The 21,022-nt window shown below is 36.7% G+C and overlaps 1 protein-coding gene across 3 annotated transcripts in view; it reads left to right on the plus strand.

The window, feature by feature from the left end:
• MED23 (mediator complex subunit 23) overlaps positions 1–18,713 on the plus strand; it is a 37,525-nt gene extending 18,812 nt beyond the window's left edge. For all 3 annotated transcript variants that reach the window (XM_035321736.1, XM_035321738.1, XM_035321737.1), the window contains 15 exons: positions 125–267; positions 836–1,010; positions 2,732–2,895; positions 3,991–4,115; positions 4,584–4,789; positions 5,724–5,904; positions 6,727–6,897; positions 7,842–8,058; positions 8,875–9,111; positions 10,612–10,777; positions 11,739–11,811; positions 12,911–13,125; positions 13,982–14,102; positions 16,791–16,922; positions 17,577–18,713. In XM_035321736.1, the coding sequence (XP_035177627.1) occupies positions 125–267; positions 836–1,010; positions 2,732–2,895; positions 3,991–4,115; positions 4,584–4,789; positions 5,724–5,904; positions 6,727–6,897; positions 7,842–8,058; positions 8,875–9,111; positions 10,612–10,777; positions 11,739–11,811; positions 12,911–13,125; positions 13,982–14,102; positions 16,791–16,922; positions 17,577–17,750 (2,500 nt within the window). In that variant the 3' untranslated portion in view covers positions 17,751–18,713. The remainder of the gene's footprint in view (positions 1–124; positions 268–835; positions 1,011–2,731; positions 2,896–3,990; positions 4,116–4,583; positions 4,790–5,723; positions 5,905–6,726; positions 6,898–7,841; positions 8,059–8,874; positions 9,112–10,611; positions 10,778–11,738; positions 11,812–12,910; positions 13,126–13,981; positions 14,103–16,790; positions 16,923–17,576) is intronic.
• Positions 18,714–21,022: the final 2,309 nt, after the last annotated feature.

A 21,022-nucleotide genomic window follows, 5' to 3' on the forward strand; every position in this document is an offset into this window, starting at 1 on the left:
TTATCATCAGGAGAACTTTTCTATGTCTGAAAATGTCATGTTTAGATTTGCTGACTTACATAATAAACTTCATATCTTTCAAGTACTTGTTTTTAATCAAAAAATATTTTCTTTCTTTCTTCAGTTTGATTCATAGCATAGCTACAAGGGTAATTAAGTTGGCTCATGCAAAATCTAGTGTGGCCTTGGCTCCTGCTCTCGTGGAAACCTACAGTCGCTTGTTGGTTTATATGGAAATAGAGTCCTTGGGCATCAAAGGCTTTATCAGTAAGAAAGCTTTTCTTCTCCCCTCCCACCCTCTTTTAGTTCAGTAGCATTTTCTTTCAGTAGGAACTGGAGGCCATATCAAAATCCGATGATGCAATATCATGAACACGTGTAAATTGCCTTAATATTAAGCAAGCAAACAAAACATAATAGTTACCCTAGTGCTGCAGTAAATCTCAGATGAGAGTGCTGCAGTCCCTTGGTATCATCATTTGTACTGTCAGGACCTTCCTAGTCAAGCTATCTTGTATAAAGAAAAATAAAAATAAAAAGACAAAAAATGCTTAATGGAAAATCTTATATAAAGGTACTAAATTGGTCAGAAATTGTATTTAATTTCACTTCATAAAATAATTCAGATATCTGCTGTATATGCTCAGCCACGAGATTATTGAGCTCTACATGTTTATTGCCTCTTAAAGCAGTGCTTACACATCTGCTGTTTGGAGATTCAAAACAAATCTGACTTGCAAATAAATGTAATGACCTATCCCTAGTTTACTCTGTAGTTGGTTTTTTGAAGTATAATCACTTGGAAAACTTAACTTTACAAACTCTTTTTCATAAGGTCAGCTCCTGCCAACAGTGTTCAAATCTCACGCATGGGGAATTTTGCACACTCTGCTAGAGATGTTTAGCTATCGCATGCATCACATCCAGCCTCATTACAGAGTCCAGCTGCTCAGCCATCTTCATTCCTTGGCTGCTGTGCCGCAGACTAATCAGAACCAGCTTCATCTGTGGTGAGTGGTGGTTACCATATTTAATCATTGTCTCCGATTGCTTCTTCAACCTGTGTTGAAAGTTGTGTAAGAACTGTGTTGGAAATTGGATGCAAGTACTTCCCAGTCTCAGTTCTGTGAACGTGGTGTTTTGTGGAACCTCAGCAGGTTGTGTTTCAGAGATACAGTTAGATGTTAGCAGTACTACTCTGCAGAGTTGCACGAGGCAGCCTCTCTTGCACAGACATGGCAGCAGTGTCACAGGTGTGACGGGTTCCTGTCACACAGTAACGTGCACCAGCACCATCATGTCAGGACGTGTCAGAAAACTGTTGAACTTCTTGCATTGGAGGAAAAGGGCAATGCCTGCTTCTTGCAGTCACAGTGATTAGTTTGTCTGCCTGAGGGGACTGTGCTTGCTTACTCCTGTAGAAGATGTGTAATTCCATTAAAAGAATTAAATTTGTTCCACTTAATTCTTTAGTATAGTTTATTTTCAGTCAGATCAAAGAAATAATCTCATTCATCCTGCATCTGTAAAGAAGTTAGCACAAAAATGTGGTGCTTGTATGTGGATCTGAATGGTAAAAAAATGACACATCTTACATCAGTGTAAGCCACACAGTAAAACAATGGCTAATCTGCATACAGGAAGGATAGAATTAGTAGTTGAAGCTGTAGAGTTTGATACACAGTTACTTCTAGGGAAAAGCTTTGAGTTTAACGTACTGTTCAAGTGACATTTTTATTTTTGCATTTCTTAAAGGTTAAGCTGCAGACCGAGATACAGTTTGTGTGTAGAATGTGGGATTTATTTGTTTGTTTTTTTTAAAGTCCATTTATTGTTAGAGAAGGATACTTCTTTGGGGGAGGCATGTGAGGAAGAGAGAGCAACCTCATTATTATTGGTTCATATCAAGGAACTTTAATTAAACTAATTTCTCTGTCCAAATTCAAATTGCTCAGTTGCTTGTCCTTTACAAAGAATGAAGAGAACAAGTGAAGATCAATTTCTCCTCAAGTCAAGATCTTTTTTCTTTTTTTTATTCACTTGGGTACTCTTTTGTCTTGTTAGTTGGGAAATATAAAACCTGATCATTAATCAGACTGCATAAGTATGCATAACATGTAACTAGATTGGAGTAAACTAATATATGGCTTTGGCATTTCAAAGGCAATGCTGTAAAAGTCTCTTAAACTACTTCAAACTATCTGGTGTGAAAAGCACTCCCAGTTAGAGTGCTGGAAGATAAAGTGCTTCTCATTAAAAGCAGTACTTCTTCATTTCTTTAATAAGGGTGATTTACTGCTGTCTGTTTCAAGGTAATAGCTTTGCAGTTTTCCATGCCTTATTCATGTTTTTTTTTTCGCTGTTCTTGCATATATATGTATTTTCTTTTCTATATATTCCATGTTTAGATGAAGAAGTTCAAAAGGTAACAAAAGGGGGAACTCTAAACTGGAGAGAATCAAGAGTTTTTCAGGGGCTCTGCATCTGGAATTTTCACTAAATCAAAGTTTGAGAGCTTTATTTGGAAATAAAGTACTTAAATGGTTGATAAGTTTATTAAACAGTGTGGGAGTGTGGCGGAGAATTTTGTCAGAAAGTTAAGAACATTGCTTTCAAAACAAATGCTTCTGTGTTATATGAAGCAGAAACTGGTGGAAGAGCATGTATTTTTTGAATCTTAGAAGCAGTAGTATAAGCATTCTTTGCTAACTAGGCTGTTTTCTTCTTTCAGTGTTGAGAGTACTGCTCTAAGGCTGATCACAGCTTTGGGCAGCTCGGAAGTCCAACCACAGTTCACACGATTCCTCAGTGATCCCAAAACAGTTCTTTCGGCAGAATCAGAAGAACTCAACAGGGCTTTGATCTTAACTCTAGCAAGGGCAACACATGTAACAGGTAATAGCGGTACTTCGAGATATAATCGAACTGAATGGTAAAGCCAAGCTACTTTTCTAAATACCATTTAACAGAATACCCCAGAAACGGCATGGTCAAAATCATACCTCCTTTTTTTTTTTTTATTTCCAAATACTGAGATTGTTTTTAGGGAAGGGGCTGCTATTTATAACAGAAATCAAATGTTAAGAGCTGTTTTTTATGCGGAGATATAGTGTGACCAGCTTCTTCTCTCTGCCTTGTTTTCAATTTCATCATTAAATGTTTGGAATGATTAAATATGTGCCATTTAAGGAAAAAAAAATCACGGAATGTTGAGAACAAATGGCTCATGCAGAAGCCACCACCTATATGGCTTACCTTTAAGACAAAGTAGTGCGTGTTTTGGATTCCCTTTCTGCCCCTTCCATTCCCAAAGAAGCTTTTCACCTGTATTTTAACGTGTTGACAATTTGCAGTGACAGTGGTCAGGTTTTTGATAGTTTGGAGAGCTTTATTTTCTCTAGCTCATTTGTTTAAATGGGAAAAGTATGGTTTTAGTTTGGAGACTCAGTGGAGAATTAGAACAACTGATTTCACAAAAACTGGTGGAGGAAATTTGAAAGGGAGAGGGTTTTGTTCAATCTTTAAAGTCGAGTCAACATTGGGGCTGGAGGAAGATAAGTTTTGTGTTTTGTTTCTACAGCTTAATTGAGAAAGGTACTGCTGCGAGTCTTTAAAGCAATACGAAAGTGGCATCCAGCAATTTTTCCATCATTAATTTACTCAGGATTTTTAAAAATTAATTCTAATGAGCTAATTAGCAAAAGCATGTCTTGCTGTCATTACAGGAAATTAAATACAAAATCTTAAAATTATGTGCTTTATTTCTAGCTCAAAACCTAAAAATAACTTCATTACTTTAAATAGGATAAAATATCTTGTTCCACAAAATATGTAAGATTCAGAAGAAGAGGGTGGGAGAAGTTTATCAAAAGGGGGACCCTGTTGAAATAGCAGAGGTTTAATACCTTTTACTACAGAGGAAATGCATGTAAGAAATAATAGTTTTTGAGTGCGTTTGTGAAATGCTAATGTTATCAATCCATTTCTTAGACTTTTTTACAGGCTCTGATTCAATTCAGGGAACTTGGTGCAAGGATATATTGCAGACTATCATGAGTTTTACTCCACATAACTGGGCATCACATACACTAAGCTGTTTTCCAGCTCCACTGCAGGTAATAGTTTCAAACTGATGATTTTATAACTAGAAATACAGAAAATTAATTTTCTTTGCCATTTGCTTGTTGGTGAGGTTCTTCTCCTGTCTGTACGATTTTTATCTCAAGTCACTAAATACCAGTATGATTGTAACATTGATCTTCAGAAATGAGTTAGATTTTCCTGGAGTACTCGAAGGCCAAGTATGGCCAGTTGATAGCACCAGTGCGAGGTAAATCAGATCTTCCAAAACAGAAAAAAAGGTAATAATGGAAAAGCTTCTTTTCTTGTGGTAATTTGTCTATAACAAAGTCACATTACAATACAGTTACTATGGTGTCACAGTGAGGCAAAAACCCTGTCTAGTAGGCTTTTATTGTACAAGGCAATAGAAAAATTATAACCTGCTAAATCAGGTTAAAGTTGACCTGTTGCAAAGTTTTGTTCTAGGCTTTCAGTCACACCAAAACCTACTTTTATTTCAGGTATTCTTCAAACAGAATAATGTACCTCAGGAAAGCCGTTTTAACTTGAAGAAGAATGTGGAAGAAGAATATCGGAAGTGGAAGTCTATGACCAATGAGAATGGTATAATCACTCACTTTTCCGTGCAAGGTTCACCCCCGCTTTTCCTTTGTCTTCTGTGGAAGATGCTGTTAGAGACAGATCACATAAATCAAATTGGCTACAGGTGAGCTTAAAAGATGTTGTAATAACTTCAAAATTGCACAATGCTTTCAGTTCTGAGCACATAGGCCCTGTGCATGAAAGCTTGATTTGTACTTTTTTATTAATTTGGAGCATGGGGAAAAAAGGAGTGGAGCCTAGGCATTGGTATATAATAATTTTGCATTGTTTAAGGTTGACTATGCCTCCTGGCTGGTTTTTGTTTTGGTTTGTTTTTTTGGTGTTGTACACAGTGGTCTGTATATTCTTCCTGGTAAGATGGATGTAGGCAAACATGTGAGGTGTTTGAATTCAGCAATTTACTTAGCCTTTCTACACAAATAAAAGCTATAGATATATGGATATGTAACATTTTATTAAGATGAAAAATTTATAAGTAGTCCTACAATTTTTTGACTTGTTATCTGTAGTAACAGCACCAGCTCTAGTTGTGAAATGTAAGATTATTCTTTTTCAGTTCTCATTAGGTCTGTTGAAATAATGAATATTTATAATAGCATGTGTTACTCTTCCGTGCAATCAGAAAATAACAATATATTAATGCTAAGGTTATATTAAAAACACACTGCAGGAAAATAAAAATACGTTGCAGAAGATCATGCTAAGAGTTGTGTAACTTTATAGGTTATGTGCATTAAAATGCATACCTAAAGCATATATTCTAATCAGAATATTACAGATAAGAACTTGAGGCCTTTCTTCTTATTAGTGTCCAGACTATGGAGTTCCCTTGCTCAGGGGATGGGGCTTGTTTTGATTTTGGTTTGTTTTCATTTAATAAGGTAAGGGTTTTTTAAGCAAACATTTGTATAAAACCCACTTGTTCTTATAAAGTAGAATGGTTAAAAATGTATTAAGAATACTAACGTTGTTTGGTTGCTTTTATAATCTGTGCAAGTATCCTTGTTAGAGAGACTTCTTTTCTTCTTCTGCAACAGAGTATTAGAAAGAATTGGGGCCCGAGCTCTAGTCGCACATGTCAGGACATTTGCGGATTTCTTGGTGTATGAATTCTCTACCTCAGCAGGAGGCCAGCAGCTTAATAAATGCATTGAGATTCTGAATGATATGGTATGGAAATACAACATTGTAACACTGGACAGGCTGATACTGTGTTTGGTAAGTATTGCCTTAAAAGAAAGGATGTGAGAGGTTTCACAGAACTTGGTCCTTGCATTCTTTGTCACTTTTATGGGAGCAATCTTTTTAAAAATGCATTGGTTTTATGTATTGACCATTTGCTAACCCCAAAATCAAGTAAAATAGTAAATTAGTTCTGTAAGCAACATAGAACTCAGTCGTACAGTTCTCTGAATCTTCAGGGGAAGCTTTTCTTGGTTATTTAAAGGCAACCATTGAGTTAGTATTACTGTATGTTATTGTTATTATGTCATGGTGTGGAAACAGTCTTGTACCCATTAGAGTTTTATATTTTTGCTTGGAACTCAGCCTTTTTCATGTAGAAAAATAGGGGAGAAATGGCATTCTCTAACTTTCCAGGTTATTCTGCAAAATAAAGAAAAGCAGAATTTACCCAGAGGAAATTAAATTGGGTTTTAAAACTATAGTCCAAACATGGCAGTGGACAGAAGTTTGAAGAAATCTTAGATTCACTATCATTAATTGGATATTTCTCAATAAGAGAATTGACAGCCAAAAGAGAACTAGAATTCTTGGTAACATACTCTCACTGGGATTTTTTGAGACTTTTTGCCTGTTGGATAGAAAATGTGATGGTTAGTTTTTACAGGAGATGACAGAGTCTACCTCTGGTGTGTGTCTTCACTCCAAAAACACAGCTGACAGATCACATGTTCAGTGTGAATTTGTGTGCAGATCCATCTAATATGCAGTTATATAGGCTAGCCAATATTTAAACATTCTAAAGCAGACAGTAGTATCAACTCTAATTCCATGTTTTCTGATCCTTTTTGTTTAAAGGCTATGCGTAGTCATGAAGGAAATGAAGCTCAAGTCTGTTACTTCATAATTCAGTTACTCTTACTCAAGCCTAACGATTTCAGAAACAGAGTGAGTGATTTTGTGAAGGAGAATTCCCCAGAGCACTGGCTGCAGAATGACTGGCATACTAAGCATATGAGTTATCACAAGGTATCAAAGCTAATAAAATCCTTTTATTGTAATACTATGCTATGGAGTTCAGATCAGCTAAAGAGTCTTTTGTCCTGTAAATTACAGGACAGTTCTGTAGATTCTTGGAGTTAGTTTATAAGTATTATTTTATTTGGACTAGTATGAAAAAAACAATACAACATTTATGTAATAATGTTAAAATTATAATGTAATCATGTCTAAAGATGGAAGCATCTGAAGGGTTGGTAAAGAACTTGTTAAACTAAGTCCAGTAATTTTAAAAATTATTTAAAAACTTTAAAATAATTAAAATGTTAATTATTTCAAAAATAATTAAAAATTAACTCGTTTAGAATACAGGTCCTGTGCATCAGGGAAAAGGTATCTGTTCTCTGGTTCCCCATCATCGGGTTCCCCATCCCTGTAGTGATAGCACAGAGCCTGGTTGCATTGTCTTCACTCCACCTTCCCTCCTATATCTCTTAGAGTCTGCACACCAAGCTCCCTCACAGTTATGAATGCCTAGGGTTGCAGTTTCACAGGGAGCAATTGCATGCATATTATTTCTAGTGTTCTGACATAGTTCATAATGCAGAAACTTCTGGTAATGCTGATTCCCCTAGATTTTCTCTTAAACCACTTGACAAGGAAAACACTGTCTGCTTTCAGCTTTGCATTGGTTTCTTTGATGCTCCTTATGCCCCTTCAAGTGGTGGTGAAACTTTGTATATTTTTTTTCCTGAAGAAGTTGTACATAGTAGTCATAACCACTTTTTAATTTCACTCAGAAGAAAATAAATTTTCTTCAGTAAGATTTACGCTGGTATCCTCTCATCCATTAATGCAATAATGTATAAAAATAAGTGTTATGAAGTGTCTTTTAAAGCAGTGTGGATTCTGAATATTTAATGCAGTGCTTTTAAAGAAAGAACTTCTTATTTTGTTGGATTTCTTCCCTCCAGAAATACCCTGAAAAGCTGTATTTTGAAGGCTTGGCAGAGCAAGTCAATCCCCCAGTTCAGATCCAGCCACAGTACCTACCAATTTATTTTGGAAATGTATGCCTGCGCTTTCTGCCAGTGTTTGACATTGTAATCCATAGATTTCTGGAACTGCTTCCAGTGTCTAAGTCACTAGAAACTTTATTGGATCATCTGGGAGGTTTATACAAATTTCATGGTAAGTTATCTTGAGAATGCAGACTTTTTATTCCTATTACGACAATTCTGTTCTTTCTCCTTCATCGCCTTCATTCATAATTTTAATCTGCTAGCACAGTGATGTTTAATCATTTCCTATTCTGTGAGCCCTATGCACATTTCCACAAAGAAGTGCATTCCCTGGTTAGTGTATTTCAGCCTACAAATAGTGAACTTTTATTCTGGTAGCTTTTGCTAGTTCATGCTTACTTTACACCTTTCCCTTTCACTCCCTTCTAGTAGTGAGTACTTGGACCTGTGTCTTAACAATCTTTCTGTCACCAAGGCTGAAACAAATAAAAAACAGAAAACAAAAAATTCCTCCATCTATCTTTGTTTAAGATGAAATAATTTAACCTGACTTTTTAATACTTCTTTTACTGCACTTTTACAGTAATGCTTGTATAGATGACATAGTTATGTTATGGCCAGACATTTTACAATATCCTTTTACTGTGATTTCATAACTGGAGTCTTTCTATTTAATACCTTTTATATGAAGAGGTGATTAAGTGGATTAATGTTGGATAGATTATTAAATGTTCTTATGTTAATATTGACTTTCTGTGCTTGACCTCTACCCATCTCCGCACACATCAAAGAATAAATGGAAGACAAAGGAGAATCAGTGGTGTATAGTGAAGTAAAGCACATGAATCCATTCCAAATACGCTGTTTTGAAATACCTGCAATTTGGTCTCGGGGAGCTCTTGATTTTAATTTCAAGTTTGCCACCAGAAATGTAACGATGATGCTAAAAAACATCCTGTTCACTTTGTTGTTTTCTTCTTGGCAGACCGTCCTGTGACTTACCTGTACAACACTCTTCACTATTACGAGAGGCATCTCAGAGAGCGCACAAACCTCAAGAGAAAGCTTGTTCATGCCATAATTGGCTCTCTCAAAGATAATCGTCCACTGGGCTGGTGTTTAAGTGATACTTACCTCAAATGTGCTATGAATGCCCGAGAAGATAATCCATGGATTCCTGATGACATTTACTATTGCAAACTCATTGGAAGACTAGTAGACAATATCCTTCTTAAACTGTGTATGAAATAAGCTGTGCCAGTGTCTCTTAGCTTCATTTCATCAAAACGTAAAGTTCAATTTCCATCTGTTCAGCCTGAATTCATATTAGGTTACTTCAGTATATTTTAACTGTATGCATTTGTTTCTGGATGTGTGAAGAATGTCAAAGCAGTAAACCAGTTAAGCAGATACAGAACTGACTGGAGATGATTTAATATGTACATATATATATACATATATGCTAGGTCAGTGGTCTTTTTGACCAGTACAGAGCAATACCTCCTAATTACAAGCATTGTTTAGAAGATGAAAACAAAGTTGTAATGTGTTTCTTCAGTATTTCTTTATTATTTTGTGCAGGGACTGTGCTCTCCTGGTAAAAACAGCTTAAAAAATATGTTGAAGATGATGTACAGTACAGCTTTATAAAAAATTCACTATTTATTCCATTATTTCTCAATACTTAATGCATTCTAAATTAAATTGTAATTGCCGCATAAAATTAGCTTCACATAAAGCAGAACAGTGTAGAACATAAGATTAATTTTTATTCTAGTGCCATTACCAGTATTACTAAGAAAATATGTTGTAAGCAGTGCCACATTTAGGCATGTGTATAGCTGACTGTATATACGTGCTGTTAGCTACTGCTAACAATCTGTTTTCTTAGGAGGGAAGAACTAGAAATTACCTCTTTAACACAAACTTAAATGTTCTTTTTACTTTTTTATGGTTATGATCACAGTTGATTTAAATTCCTGCAGAAATAACTGGCGAACCCATGCAGCTATGTTCTAGAGAACAGTGCTAGACACCTTCTCTTTCTGGGTTAGCTTTATGGAAGTTGGCCAGTTTTCTGGGTGTCATGTCTCTTCCTTCACTTATCTTCCCAAACCTGCCTTTCCTTTATGTGTAACTTGGAAGAAGTTTACTCGATCTATCTAAAGAAAGCTAAAAATACAAAAAACCCTGCTTTTATGCAAATGTCAACAATGCGGTGGGAGATCTTTTCTGTATGTAGCTCAGATGAGCTAGTCTTCCTTCTGAAAGCAGAGTATTTTCAGACTAAGCAGGTGCTCACTTTGCATAAACTGTCACCCTGGAGTTCTGCTAGGAGATCATATACTGAAGCAAATTAATGGTTTCAGATTATGCAGAGTAGAAAATTCTTGTTATTTTCATCTTGTCATGGAAGCAGATGGTGAATGAGATGGTTTGTGTTGTTTTGTTCCACCTCTTAATCAGGGAAATTTATCCTCTGCATGACCATGTGTGTAGTGCATCTGTAACTATGTATTTGTGCAATCCTTCAATGACTTACATTGATGCTCTTGGCCAGATGTCTTATTTTTATGAACTGTGGTTATTTTATTAGTTCTCAGTAGCTTATCTTTCATTGCAGCTCAACCATATATGTATATGTGTTATATAACTATATTTTTAAATACCTTGCTGCTTACAGTCCTTGTTGGGGAAGCTTTTTTTCCTTAATCATTGTCACCTATGGCAGGGAAATCACCTGGTCCGTTTCCAAACTGCGACTGGAGATTCAATGAGTTTCCCAACCCAGCTGCCCATGCTCTTCATGTTACTTGTGTTGAGCTCATGGCCCTGGCAGTTCCAGGAAAGGATGTGGGCAATGCGCTGCTGAATGTTGTGCTGAAGAGGTACGTTGCAGCTCTGATTGTCTTCTGCAGTTTACTGAGATTGCTCAGGTAGTTTGTAATACTCATTTTCTTTGAGTTTTATGATTTATTTTTTTTAAGTATAAATAATGACATTTTTGATTCAGTGGTTTTGGAGGACAAAGAAAGGTATAGTGATCAATAGCACTGGTGTGTTGAATTCCTGTACTGTTGTGGATTGTGTGTACTTTAGGAGCCATTGATTGAGCATGATAAAAAGATGGAGGGAAGACCTCACACTGACTAAGGAATTACCCAATTTCTTCAGTGTGACAGAGTCTAGAAAAAGTCTGTTGCCCTTTCAGCTGGGGTGGGAGAATGACAGTTGATAGGTAGCAAAAGGGGCAGGAAGCCTTGGCAGAGTTTTTAATCCTTGTGATGCTAGTGTAAAATCAGAGATACTTTAAAATGAAGTAGTATACCAAGGCTGGTGTTCTGTAAGGATGCATTAAGCTTGACCCATAGTTCTCTTCCTTGATTCCTAGCTCAGTCACCGTGAAAAAAAATGAAGTGAAAGGAAGGACCTAGTATTCTTTAAGTGACTGAGATGTCATCTTTAATAAGTGATGATAAACTGAAATGATTTTTTTCAGCCTTATTCAGCATAGTAATGTATTATTATTATCATCTTTGTTTGTGGCATGTGGAGGGAAGTAGTCAATAAAGGGACAGGTAGCCTTTAAGCACTCAAGTCTATTTGGTAGCAATCACAGTGTGATTACAGTATTCGAAGAAAACATGCTACAAAAGCAAATTCACATCTGAATAAAATTTTGCTAGTAATATCGTAGTTGTGTTTATATTGTCTGTTAGCTCTCCTACATACATTTGTGTAGTTCTCTCAACTTCTTGAGAAATGTTCTTTGTATAAGTACACCTTGTTCTCACGAAAAGCACAAATTGCAATTGTGAATTTATGAGACTGTTTTCTTTTTCTCTGTAGTCAGCCTCTGGTGCCAAGAGAGAACATCACAGCTTGGATGAATGCTATTGGATTAATTATCACAGCCTTACCAGTAAGTTGATATGCTGTACTTTGAAATTAGAAAAACACCTTTTTTTCCATGTAAAGATTATCATCTACCTCAAGCATGTTGTAAAATTTTTAGTAGTTTGCAATGTGACAGCCAACATCTGTAGATTCCTCAGAGAGCCATTCTGAAGGCTACTTCCGTGTTAGAAAAACATCTTTTCCTACTTACCCAGCATGGAAAAAATGAACAGGCTTTCTGTTTTTCTATTTTGTTTCGAGTCTGGGGGGAAAAAGAAGTGAATCACTCCTATTTAAAACATATTTAGATTCCACATCTATAATATTAATTATAGACTGGAGCTATGAAGATGAGAATTTTCATGAGACTTCTGATGCAAATCTACTGTTTCTATTAATGCTTACACTTGCACATCCTGTATCTCTTAAATCAGGTAAATAAGATGTGCCTAAGACTGCAAAAGCAAGTGTATGCTGTGTTAGAGAACATCTTTCAGTAGAAATTTTGATCTCCTGAATATAATGACTTACAGTATCTGACCAGGAATGTCTGGATAATTTTGATCTTGCTTACACTTACGTGTTGCTTGTATGTGCAACAGTTATTTTCACGAGGACTTCTGTCCAGCAAATGGTTCCTTTCCTTGGAAGAAAGGCAACATTAATTTTGTCCTTATTTTTATTATTTTTTGATACATGTGTTTCTTCGGTATCTTCTCCTTGCACCTTCATCTATGTTCTCATTTGTACCCTTCTTTGTTTTCTGTTTCCATGTTGGATTTTTGGTCTGTTTGTTTGTGCCTATACTCAGAAAATTCTTGGTCTCTTTCCACTAAGGTTTTTCATCTGTGCCCTGTTTCCTTTGGAGCCCTTTACATTAGCTCTCTAAATAACGAAGTTCATGAAATATGTCTTGATAATGCCACACCCTTGAGTGTGCCACATCCACTAACAGTGATGTATTCTGTATTATGCTTCTTAATTTTCAGGTTTGTCAGACAGATTTGTAAACTGCCATGTAGTTTAAAATATCTTAGAAGTATGACAGTGGTAGAGAAAAGATGAGGAGTGTTATCTTAGATGTTGTTCTTTTCAGAAGGAATTCAGACTTTTTGTTTTTCCAGGAGCCATATTGGATTGTTCTCCATGATCGCATTGTGAGTGTTATCAACAGTCCCAGCTTGACATCGGAGACAGAGTGGGTTGGTTACCCGTTCCAGCTGTTTGACTTCACAGCATGTCACCAATCTTATTCTGAGATGGGTTGTAGCTACACTTTGGCTTTGGCACATGCTGTCTGGCATCATTCTAGCATTGGACAGCTTTCTCTTATTCCTAAGTAAGTGCAATGATACTTGATGATTTAATTTGTCTTTAAAACTCAGTGCGTATTGTAGATAACAAAGCTGTACTGGTAGTATTTATACAAGCAAATATCTAGGGGGTAGCACCCAAACCCACCTGATAAATCACAAGGTTTATTCCAGCTCCCTGTTCTCCAGACACGACTTTTGTGTCTGTAAGTTTCAGAGCTCTCATCTAGAGCGTGATTGCCTTTCATCTGCCTTTTAAAAATTTTATTAGCTTTTATGCTTTTGTTTGTTCCTTTCATGTTCAGCTTTTCTTAAAGGCATTGATTGTAGAGTAGTCTTAAAGCATCAACTGTAATTGGTAAGTGTGTCCTTTATTCTGGCAAGTGCCCTATGGCTGCCAGTTGAGATGCTTTACTGACTGAAAGATGCAGTAGTGGTCCACTTAGTCACTAAGGCAAGTAAAAAATATCAGAAGCTGATTAGACTTTCCCCAGTGCTGTGTTAATGACAGAACTAGCAGATGTCATTTACAAATACCAAGTTGGAACATACTGGACAGAAGTGAAGGTAATATGATGTATTCCTGTCAGTCAGTCCTGACTGTTGATTTAAAACTGGTGTTAAAACTTCAGAGCACAGCTTTTTCTCTTAGCATTCTGCTAAGCTCAGGTGGGATTGTTTGTCTCCTTGAGTCAAGGTTCTAGTCTCGTGATAATGCCTGGAAATGTTCTAGAGTTTCACTGAAAGAGCTAGTATTTTCTGAAGGTATATTTCTAAAATGAAGACTCAGATCTGTGAGAGAGAATCCTTTGTTTTGGTTAAAATTTGGGCTGGGGGGAGAAAAAGTGCAATTCAAATAGGATGTATCTTAAAATATTACAGGTTCCTCACAGAAGTATTGATACCCATAGTGAAAACTGAGTTCCAGTTACTCTACGTTTACCACCTTGTCGGTCCTTTTCTACAACGGTTCCAGCAGGAGAGGACACGATGCATGATAGAGGTAAAATGTAGCTCTTGGATTACTTTATACAGTGTACGTTATTTTTTGCTTTTCAGTTACACTAAAGAGTAGAATGTGACAAAAATCTTTCTTATAAACATTCAGAATTGAATTCTATACAAATAAACAGGGTTTTTAAGGATCTGAATTGTAGAGTTGCTATTCAGCTACCTTGTTAACTGAAAGCCTGTCCATTTGGTTCAGGATGGAACACCTAGCACTTTTTTTTAAGTGACATGTTTGCTTTGGCTTTCAAATTGCACGTGAAATGTGCATCAGACTTACTGTGTTTTTAAAAAGCTTCTATGCAGGTTAAAGAAGATAAGTAAGAGCTATGCACTGTGAGAATGAGGGAGCACAAGCAGTTTCTTACACTGATATCAATGGGGGAGGGAAGAAAGGGAGAAAAGAGATGGAGTTGGCCAGCAGCCAGATGAACTAAGTAACTGCAGGTAGCAGTCCTCTAGAGAAAGACGAGCCAAACATGGGAAATGTGTCTTTATGTATTTGTGCTGACAGCAAATGTCTGCTAAGCCTGTATGGCAAGTATGCATCTCATCTCTTTCTGGTGTTTGATCAACATAACATAAAGGTTTACCACCACTACTAATTATTTTTCTTCCCCAGTTACCCATGTCCATGCTGGGGATTTCACTTTAATCTTCTTAGGCTCCCATTAGATCTGGTGCTGCAATATTTTCCCTCATTTCTTAATAAACTGTTTAGTTTACACACGTGGTTTTGTGAACAAGTCACAATATGTAGGAAGGCATAAAGAGTGAGCTTTGAACTGTTGTTGTGTTTTTGGATGTACTGTGAATACAGAATACTGTAAGGAGCTGTATCAGTTAAATTATCATAGTGTACTGTTTCTGTATACTTTACATATTTCCTTCAGTTTTCCTACTGAACTATGTCGTTTTATGATTCTTTAAGTATGCTGTAGAAGCATGAAACAAAAAAATACATACATCATCATCATTTAAAGGTTGAACTAGATGATCTTCGAGGTCTCTTCCAGCCTAAATGATTGTGTGATCATTTAGGAATCCACTAATCTTTTGTTGTTGTTGTTTAATTCTTTTCTCATTTTCTTATAGCTACGATAAAAGTCATTCCTAAATTATTTTTTTTTTCATGAAACAGTGCTTAAGTACTGGAGGGCAAGAGAAAATGCTGTTTAGGTGTGGAGCAGTATCTTTTTATAGGCTCCTGTGTAATACTGTAAATAGCTAGTGAATACTGCTTTGACTGGTTTCTTCCTCCCTCAGGAAAGAAGGGTTTTTGTCTTTTTTTCTGCATTGAACCAAAATACAAGAAAAGATGGAAAGATGATAGTTTTTAAAGTTTCTTAACATTCCCATACCACTTCTTTTCCTTTGCAAGGAACTGATTTCAGTGTCAGAATATTGTGATGAGTTACTCCCTTCGGAGTAGGCAGCAGCTGTCGTGTGACTAAAATGGCAAGTCACAAAGTTCAAATTTCACATTGCCATTTTTAAATGGTCATAGTCTTACATAGGTTTGCACACAAAGCCTCCTTTATTAAGTAATAAAAATATCTTTATTAAGATATTGAATCATTCTAGTGGTAGAGAATTCATATCTCTGTGGAGAATGCTTGAACCATTAAAATGTGCTGTATGCGTTTGCCGAAGACCTAGCTGTAGTCTAGGTACAAGCTAAAACAGTAATCTGTAGAGTCTTTTCTCTGGAAGACTCAAATATTGTGTTAAACTTCTTACAGGTATTTATTAGTGTGTACTTTCACAAATCTTGTAGGCACTTACTCAAAGCATATTGCAGTCAGTGGTGTTCAAGCATTACAGAATCACAGAATAGTCTAGGTTGGAGGAGACCTCCAAGATCACCGAGTCCAACCTCTGACCTAACACTAACACCATATCCCTAAACATATCCCATATCTCCACTGAACCATATCCCTAAGCTCTACATCTAAGCGTCTTTTAAAGACCTCCAGGGATGGTGACTCAACCACTTCCCTGGGCAGCCTATTCCAATGCCTAACAACCCTTTCAGTAAAGAAGTTCTTCCTAATATCCAACCTAAACCTCCCCTGGCACAACTTTAGCCCATTCCCCCTCGTCCTGTCACCAGGCACGTGGGAGAATAGACCAATCCCCACCTCGCTACAGCCTCCCTTCAGGTACCTGTAGAGTGCAATAAGGTCGCCCCTGAGCCTCCTCTTCTCCAGGCTCAACAGTCCCAGCTCCCTCAGCCGCTCCTCGTAAGACTTGTTCTCCAGACCCCTCACCAGCTTTGTTGCCCTTCTCCGGACTCGCTCGAGCACCTCCATGTCCTTCTTGTAGCGAGGGGCCCAAAACTGAACACAGTACTCGAGGTGCGGCCTCACCAGAGCCGAGTACAGGGGGACAATCACTTCCCTGGGTTAGTTATGTATGTTAGTTATGTATTAGTTATGTAACACGTACCAAAATACCATCACTACACTCGCTGAAAGTTAGCTTAGGAAAAAAGAATCATTTAGTCAAGCATAATGGGATTGGTTAGACTTGCCCATTTGTCTCTGCAAGAAATAAACAGTTAGGAATTACAGGTACTTGAAAAGCAGTATATGTATTTATTACACCATTGAACTGTATTTCTGCTCTAAAGCTCTTCAAAACCTGTTTTGATTTTGGGTGTTTTTTGTGTCTGTGGTGACAGATTGGAGTGGCATTTTATGAAATGCTCCTGAATGCTGATCAGTACAGCTCGCACCTGAACTACATGGATCCTATCTGTGATTTCTTGTATCATATGAAGTATATGTTTACAGGTGACAGTGTGAAAGACCAAGTAAGTAAACAGTGGATACTGATACTTAATTATCCTTTTTTCCTTATAGAAAATTAATATTTTTAGGAGTGATTTTCATATGTAGCATTAGAAAAAAAAAGCTTAATGGTTGACTGATCTCTCCGTATGCAAACTGGGGAGTAGGTATACTTTTATACAGTTAAAACCTTTACACACAGTAGGCTGAGTATCTCAGATTTCTAGATTTTCTGTAGTGTGAAACTTAAGATTACAGCTTGAAAACTTTTTGAGTACTATTATTTAAATAACCTGTAGAAACAAAGCTATATAAACTTTTGGCTGTTTGACAGCTTTTCCGTCGTTTCAGTCCGTACCTTTTAGGTTTTTCCCTAGTTTCTGATTCAGTTAATGTAACTTGACTTGTGACAAAAACAAGAATGTATTCATAGTTGCTTGAAAAGTAATTCAGCTAGTTTGTTTATTTTGTAACAGTGTGAACTTTAAAGCTATTACAAGAGCTCTGTAAGTTAGCATGGTGAATAGAATGTTAACATAAATACCATGATTTACTGTATCTTTTTCCTTTTTTAGTTGTGTGTATGTAATGGTCAGGTACAGTGGTCAAAATACTTCTGTTTTACCAAATGCATTTCTGTCTGTATTATTATTTATTATTATTATTTTATTTTACAGGTTGAGAAAATCATTTGTAATTTAAGACCAGCTTTGAAGCTTCGGTTACGTTTCATAACGCACATCAGCAAAATGGAGCCAGCAGCTGTTCCACAGCAACCTCTCAGTAACGGCTCACCAGCACCACAGCCTAGCCAAGTGCCTGTTAATGTTGCTTTGCCAGTTACACAGTGAAATGAAGTGTTAGGTCGACCTTGGTGTGATGGTTTCCTTCTACTAGTCAAGGTGAAACATCATCTGATCTGAAATCTGGTATGCTGTGTAAAAAGAAAGAGAACCACGTGCAAATTTCTGCTTCATTTTCTTTTGCATAATGAAGCTAATTATATGCACGCCAGTTTTCCTGCCTATTTATATCAGACACTAAATAAGGTATATGTTACCTTTCCTTGAAAGCACTGAGTAAAGCTTCTCTGCATGCAAGTACATGGATTTCTGAAGAGTTTACAATATTCCTGCTCCCTATCCAGATCTGAGTCACCTGGACTTATCCTTCCTTCTGTCTATGAAATGAAAGGACATTCAACGCATGTAGCCTGCTAGAAAAATGGCCTTTATAAATTTGGCTTCTGCATTATTAGAAGTTTGTATTCTTTTTGTCCAACAGAACTTAAATTCTTCTCATCTTTCAGGCAGACAAATTAAGTTGTTATACAGAAAATCTAGAAAAAAAGATTGCATCAGTTGCATTGGGTCAATTATTCTCAGTCTTTGGGAAGATGTTAAGAGCTTTTGAAAATATCTGTAAATTTTATATGTACAGTTTACATTCAACAAATGAGCAGTGGGTTTGATCTAGCATCAATTACTAGATTGTTAGATTACTACCCTACGGCTGTATCCAATGAATTTATTATGAAAGTCTCCATATTCAGTTAAAGCTATGCTGGTTGTTATTTTATCTTTCCTATTTGGGAAATGGTGTAATTTTTATCAGGTCAATCGTATGAATTTTATTAATATCGATATCTTATATTTTAGATTTGTATAATATTCAACTTTAAGTTTTTTCTGTGTACTGTGCTCTGAGGGTTTTGATAAGAGAATTGAATGACTAAATGTTTTGTAAATACTCGTTTGACCAACTTTTTTAATTAAAAACAAAACAACCAAAAAAAGCAACCTTTTATGACTGTAGTAGCAGTGCTTGTTTTCCATACATTTGGTGTTAAAAATAAGGATACCATAGCAAGTACATTTCCATGGCCTAAGTTCTTTATCAGCTTCACAGTAGTATCAATTTCAACTCGTATCAGAGTCTGATTTCTATCTCTGATGTATGCCTTTTTCTAAAAATGTTATGGTTATGAAAAGGAGTTGTTGATTCTACGTGTGGAAGTTTTTTGGTTGGTTATGAAGACTGTCAAAAAGGGACAGCAAACCTGCATGGAAACTGACATCAAACCTGGAAACTGACATCATGTGGATTGTGTACTTGGATCCCAAATTCTGCCAAGTGCAATTTAAGTAAGAAAAAACGGAGTGCTTTTCAATTAATTTGTCTGATACAAAAACATGTTTGCTTATCACATACTATGTGTTTGGTCTAAAACGTGTTGTGTTCCATTCCAGAGTCAAGTTATTTTAGTGCTTTTTGGCTTAGTTTTGATAAGGAGGTGAACACAACTGGTCTCCAAAACTACAGAGGGGACAGTCCTATCCACAGAGGCGTTCCCACAGGCTTTCAGGGCAGACCTGAGAAGCAAGATTCTGATGGTGGCTTTGAAAGCTTCTGTCAGTGAAACTGTATTAATAGTGGTTCTCTTCCTAAACATTTTTTGGAGCACACAAGCAGAAAGGCCTGCAGAACAGCACGTTACCTGGCTGTTCTGCATGCATGTTATGACTGAATTTTAACACTGCAGGCATTTTCCTGAATCGTCTTACTTCATATTGAAATAGATTGATGTGGACCCTGAGTGTCCTTTTAAATATTTAAACCCCATCTGGACTTTATAAACCCCATCTGGATTTTATAGAGAATATTTATTTAGGAGACTTGAATGATAGATTATTGTAAACTGGTTGAGTCAATGGAGATTGTTAGAAAAAGTTTGCATTCCTTCTTTAACCACCAGAGGGAGATTTCTTCAGAAAATCTCATCATTGATTGTGTGTGTGTGTAATACATCATGAATACTCAAATCTTTGGAGTTACCAACATTCTTATCCAAGATTTAACAACTTAGAAGCCATATTGTGCTCTTGTCCTAGCTGTTTAAAATACGTTTGCTTTTCTCTTTCTTATAACCAAGTTTGCTTAAGGACTAGAGCTGCGGGATTTGCAAAATCTTCCAGACACATCTAGGAGGTTTTAAGCTACACACTTCTCCCTCTTAATTGATGTGATTGTACGGAGAGAACCTGGAAGAGGATTAATGAAATTGAAACAATAATACATGTTCTTATTGGTAAGAATAAAGGATTTATTTTTTTTTAAGTCAATCACTTGATGCATGCAACTGTTACCAGAGTTGGTAAGACATTTTTGTATTTTAAGCACATCAAAATGTAAGCAATAAAGGAGATCAGTATATTTGACTTGGATTTTAGCACTAAGACTGTTCAGATTATATCAGTATTTGTGGACTGTACCTGAAATCGTGCAATGTTTTCTGAAGGTGCATCAAAACAGGGTAAGATCACTGCAAATTTTTGCTCTGTTAGTTTACCTACCCCTCTGATTCCCTACAAGATGGGTTTACCTCCATCATGCCTACTGCTGAGAGTAATCTTACAGTAGTAAGTCAATGTTTGAATAAAATGATCCTGCAGTATGTAACCTGCAGTATCCTCTCCAGCTCCAAAAGGTGGTGAATGTTCTTGGTTTTCACTGTGCTTTTGTTCCAGCAATCCAGTTTCTTCTGTATTAGCTGTTAGCTGTGGACAGAGAGATGAGACACTATTTTGTTTATGCATTTTTCTAACCATTTCAATCAAAAGAAAGTTTTTACCTTCCCTTCCCATGTGTGTTTGTTGTGCATAAGCAAGCTTATGTAATGCTCTTCAGATCTGGTCCCTCCCCTCATTAGTGTTTCCCTCAGGGATTGATGTGGGACTTGGTAATATGCATCTGTTCTGAGACTTGATGGGAGTGAGTTGTTTTTAGGATAAATGAGCTCCTCCTAATACTTATTTTTTTCTCCTGAAATGTGTGTCAATCTTGTCTATGGCCTGGTGAGAAGAACTAACTGGGTTCATCTCAGTTGTCCCTCTGAAGTGCCTTACCATAAAAAGCTCAGGTTCTAGTACCCTAAGCCTGTTGCAGCACTGAGTGATTACAGGTGCCTTCAATTAAAAAGCACAGATGAGATACACCGGAATGCCTCCATGTCAGTGCTGGATGGGGAAAAATCTAAAGCGACCAAGGTGCCTCTGAAACACAAAGCTGAACTGTTTGAAAAAGGGGAGACTGAGGGAGGCCATGCAGGCACTGAAGGAATATA

Source organism: Oxyura jamaicensis, chromosome 3, assembly GCF_011077185.1.
Source record: "Oxyura jamaicensis isolate SHBP4307 breed ruddy duck chromosome 3, BPBGC_Ojam_1.0, whole genome shotgun sequence".
NCBI lineage: Eukaryota > Metazoa > Chordata > Aves > Anseriformes > Anatidae > Oxyura > Oxyura jamaicensis.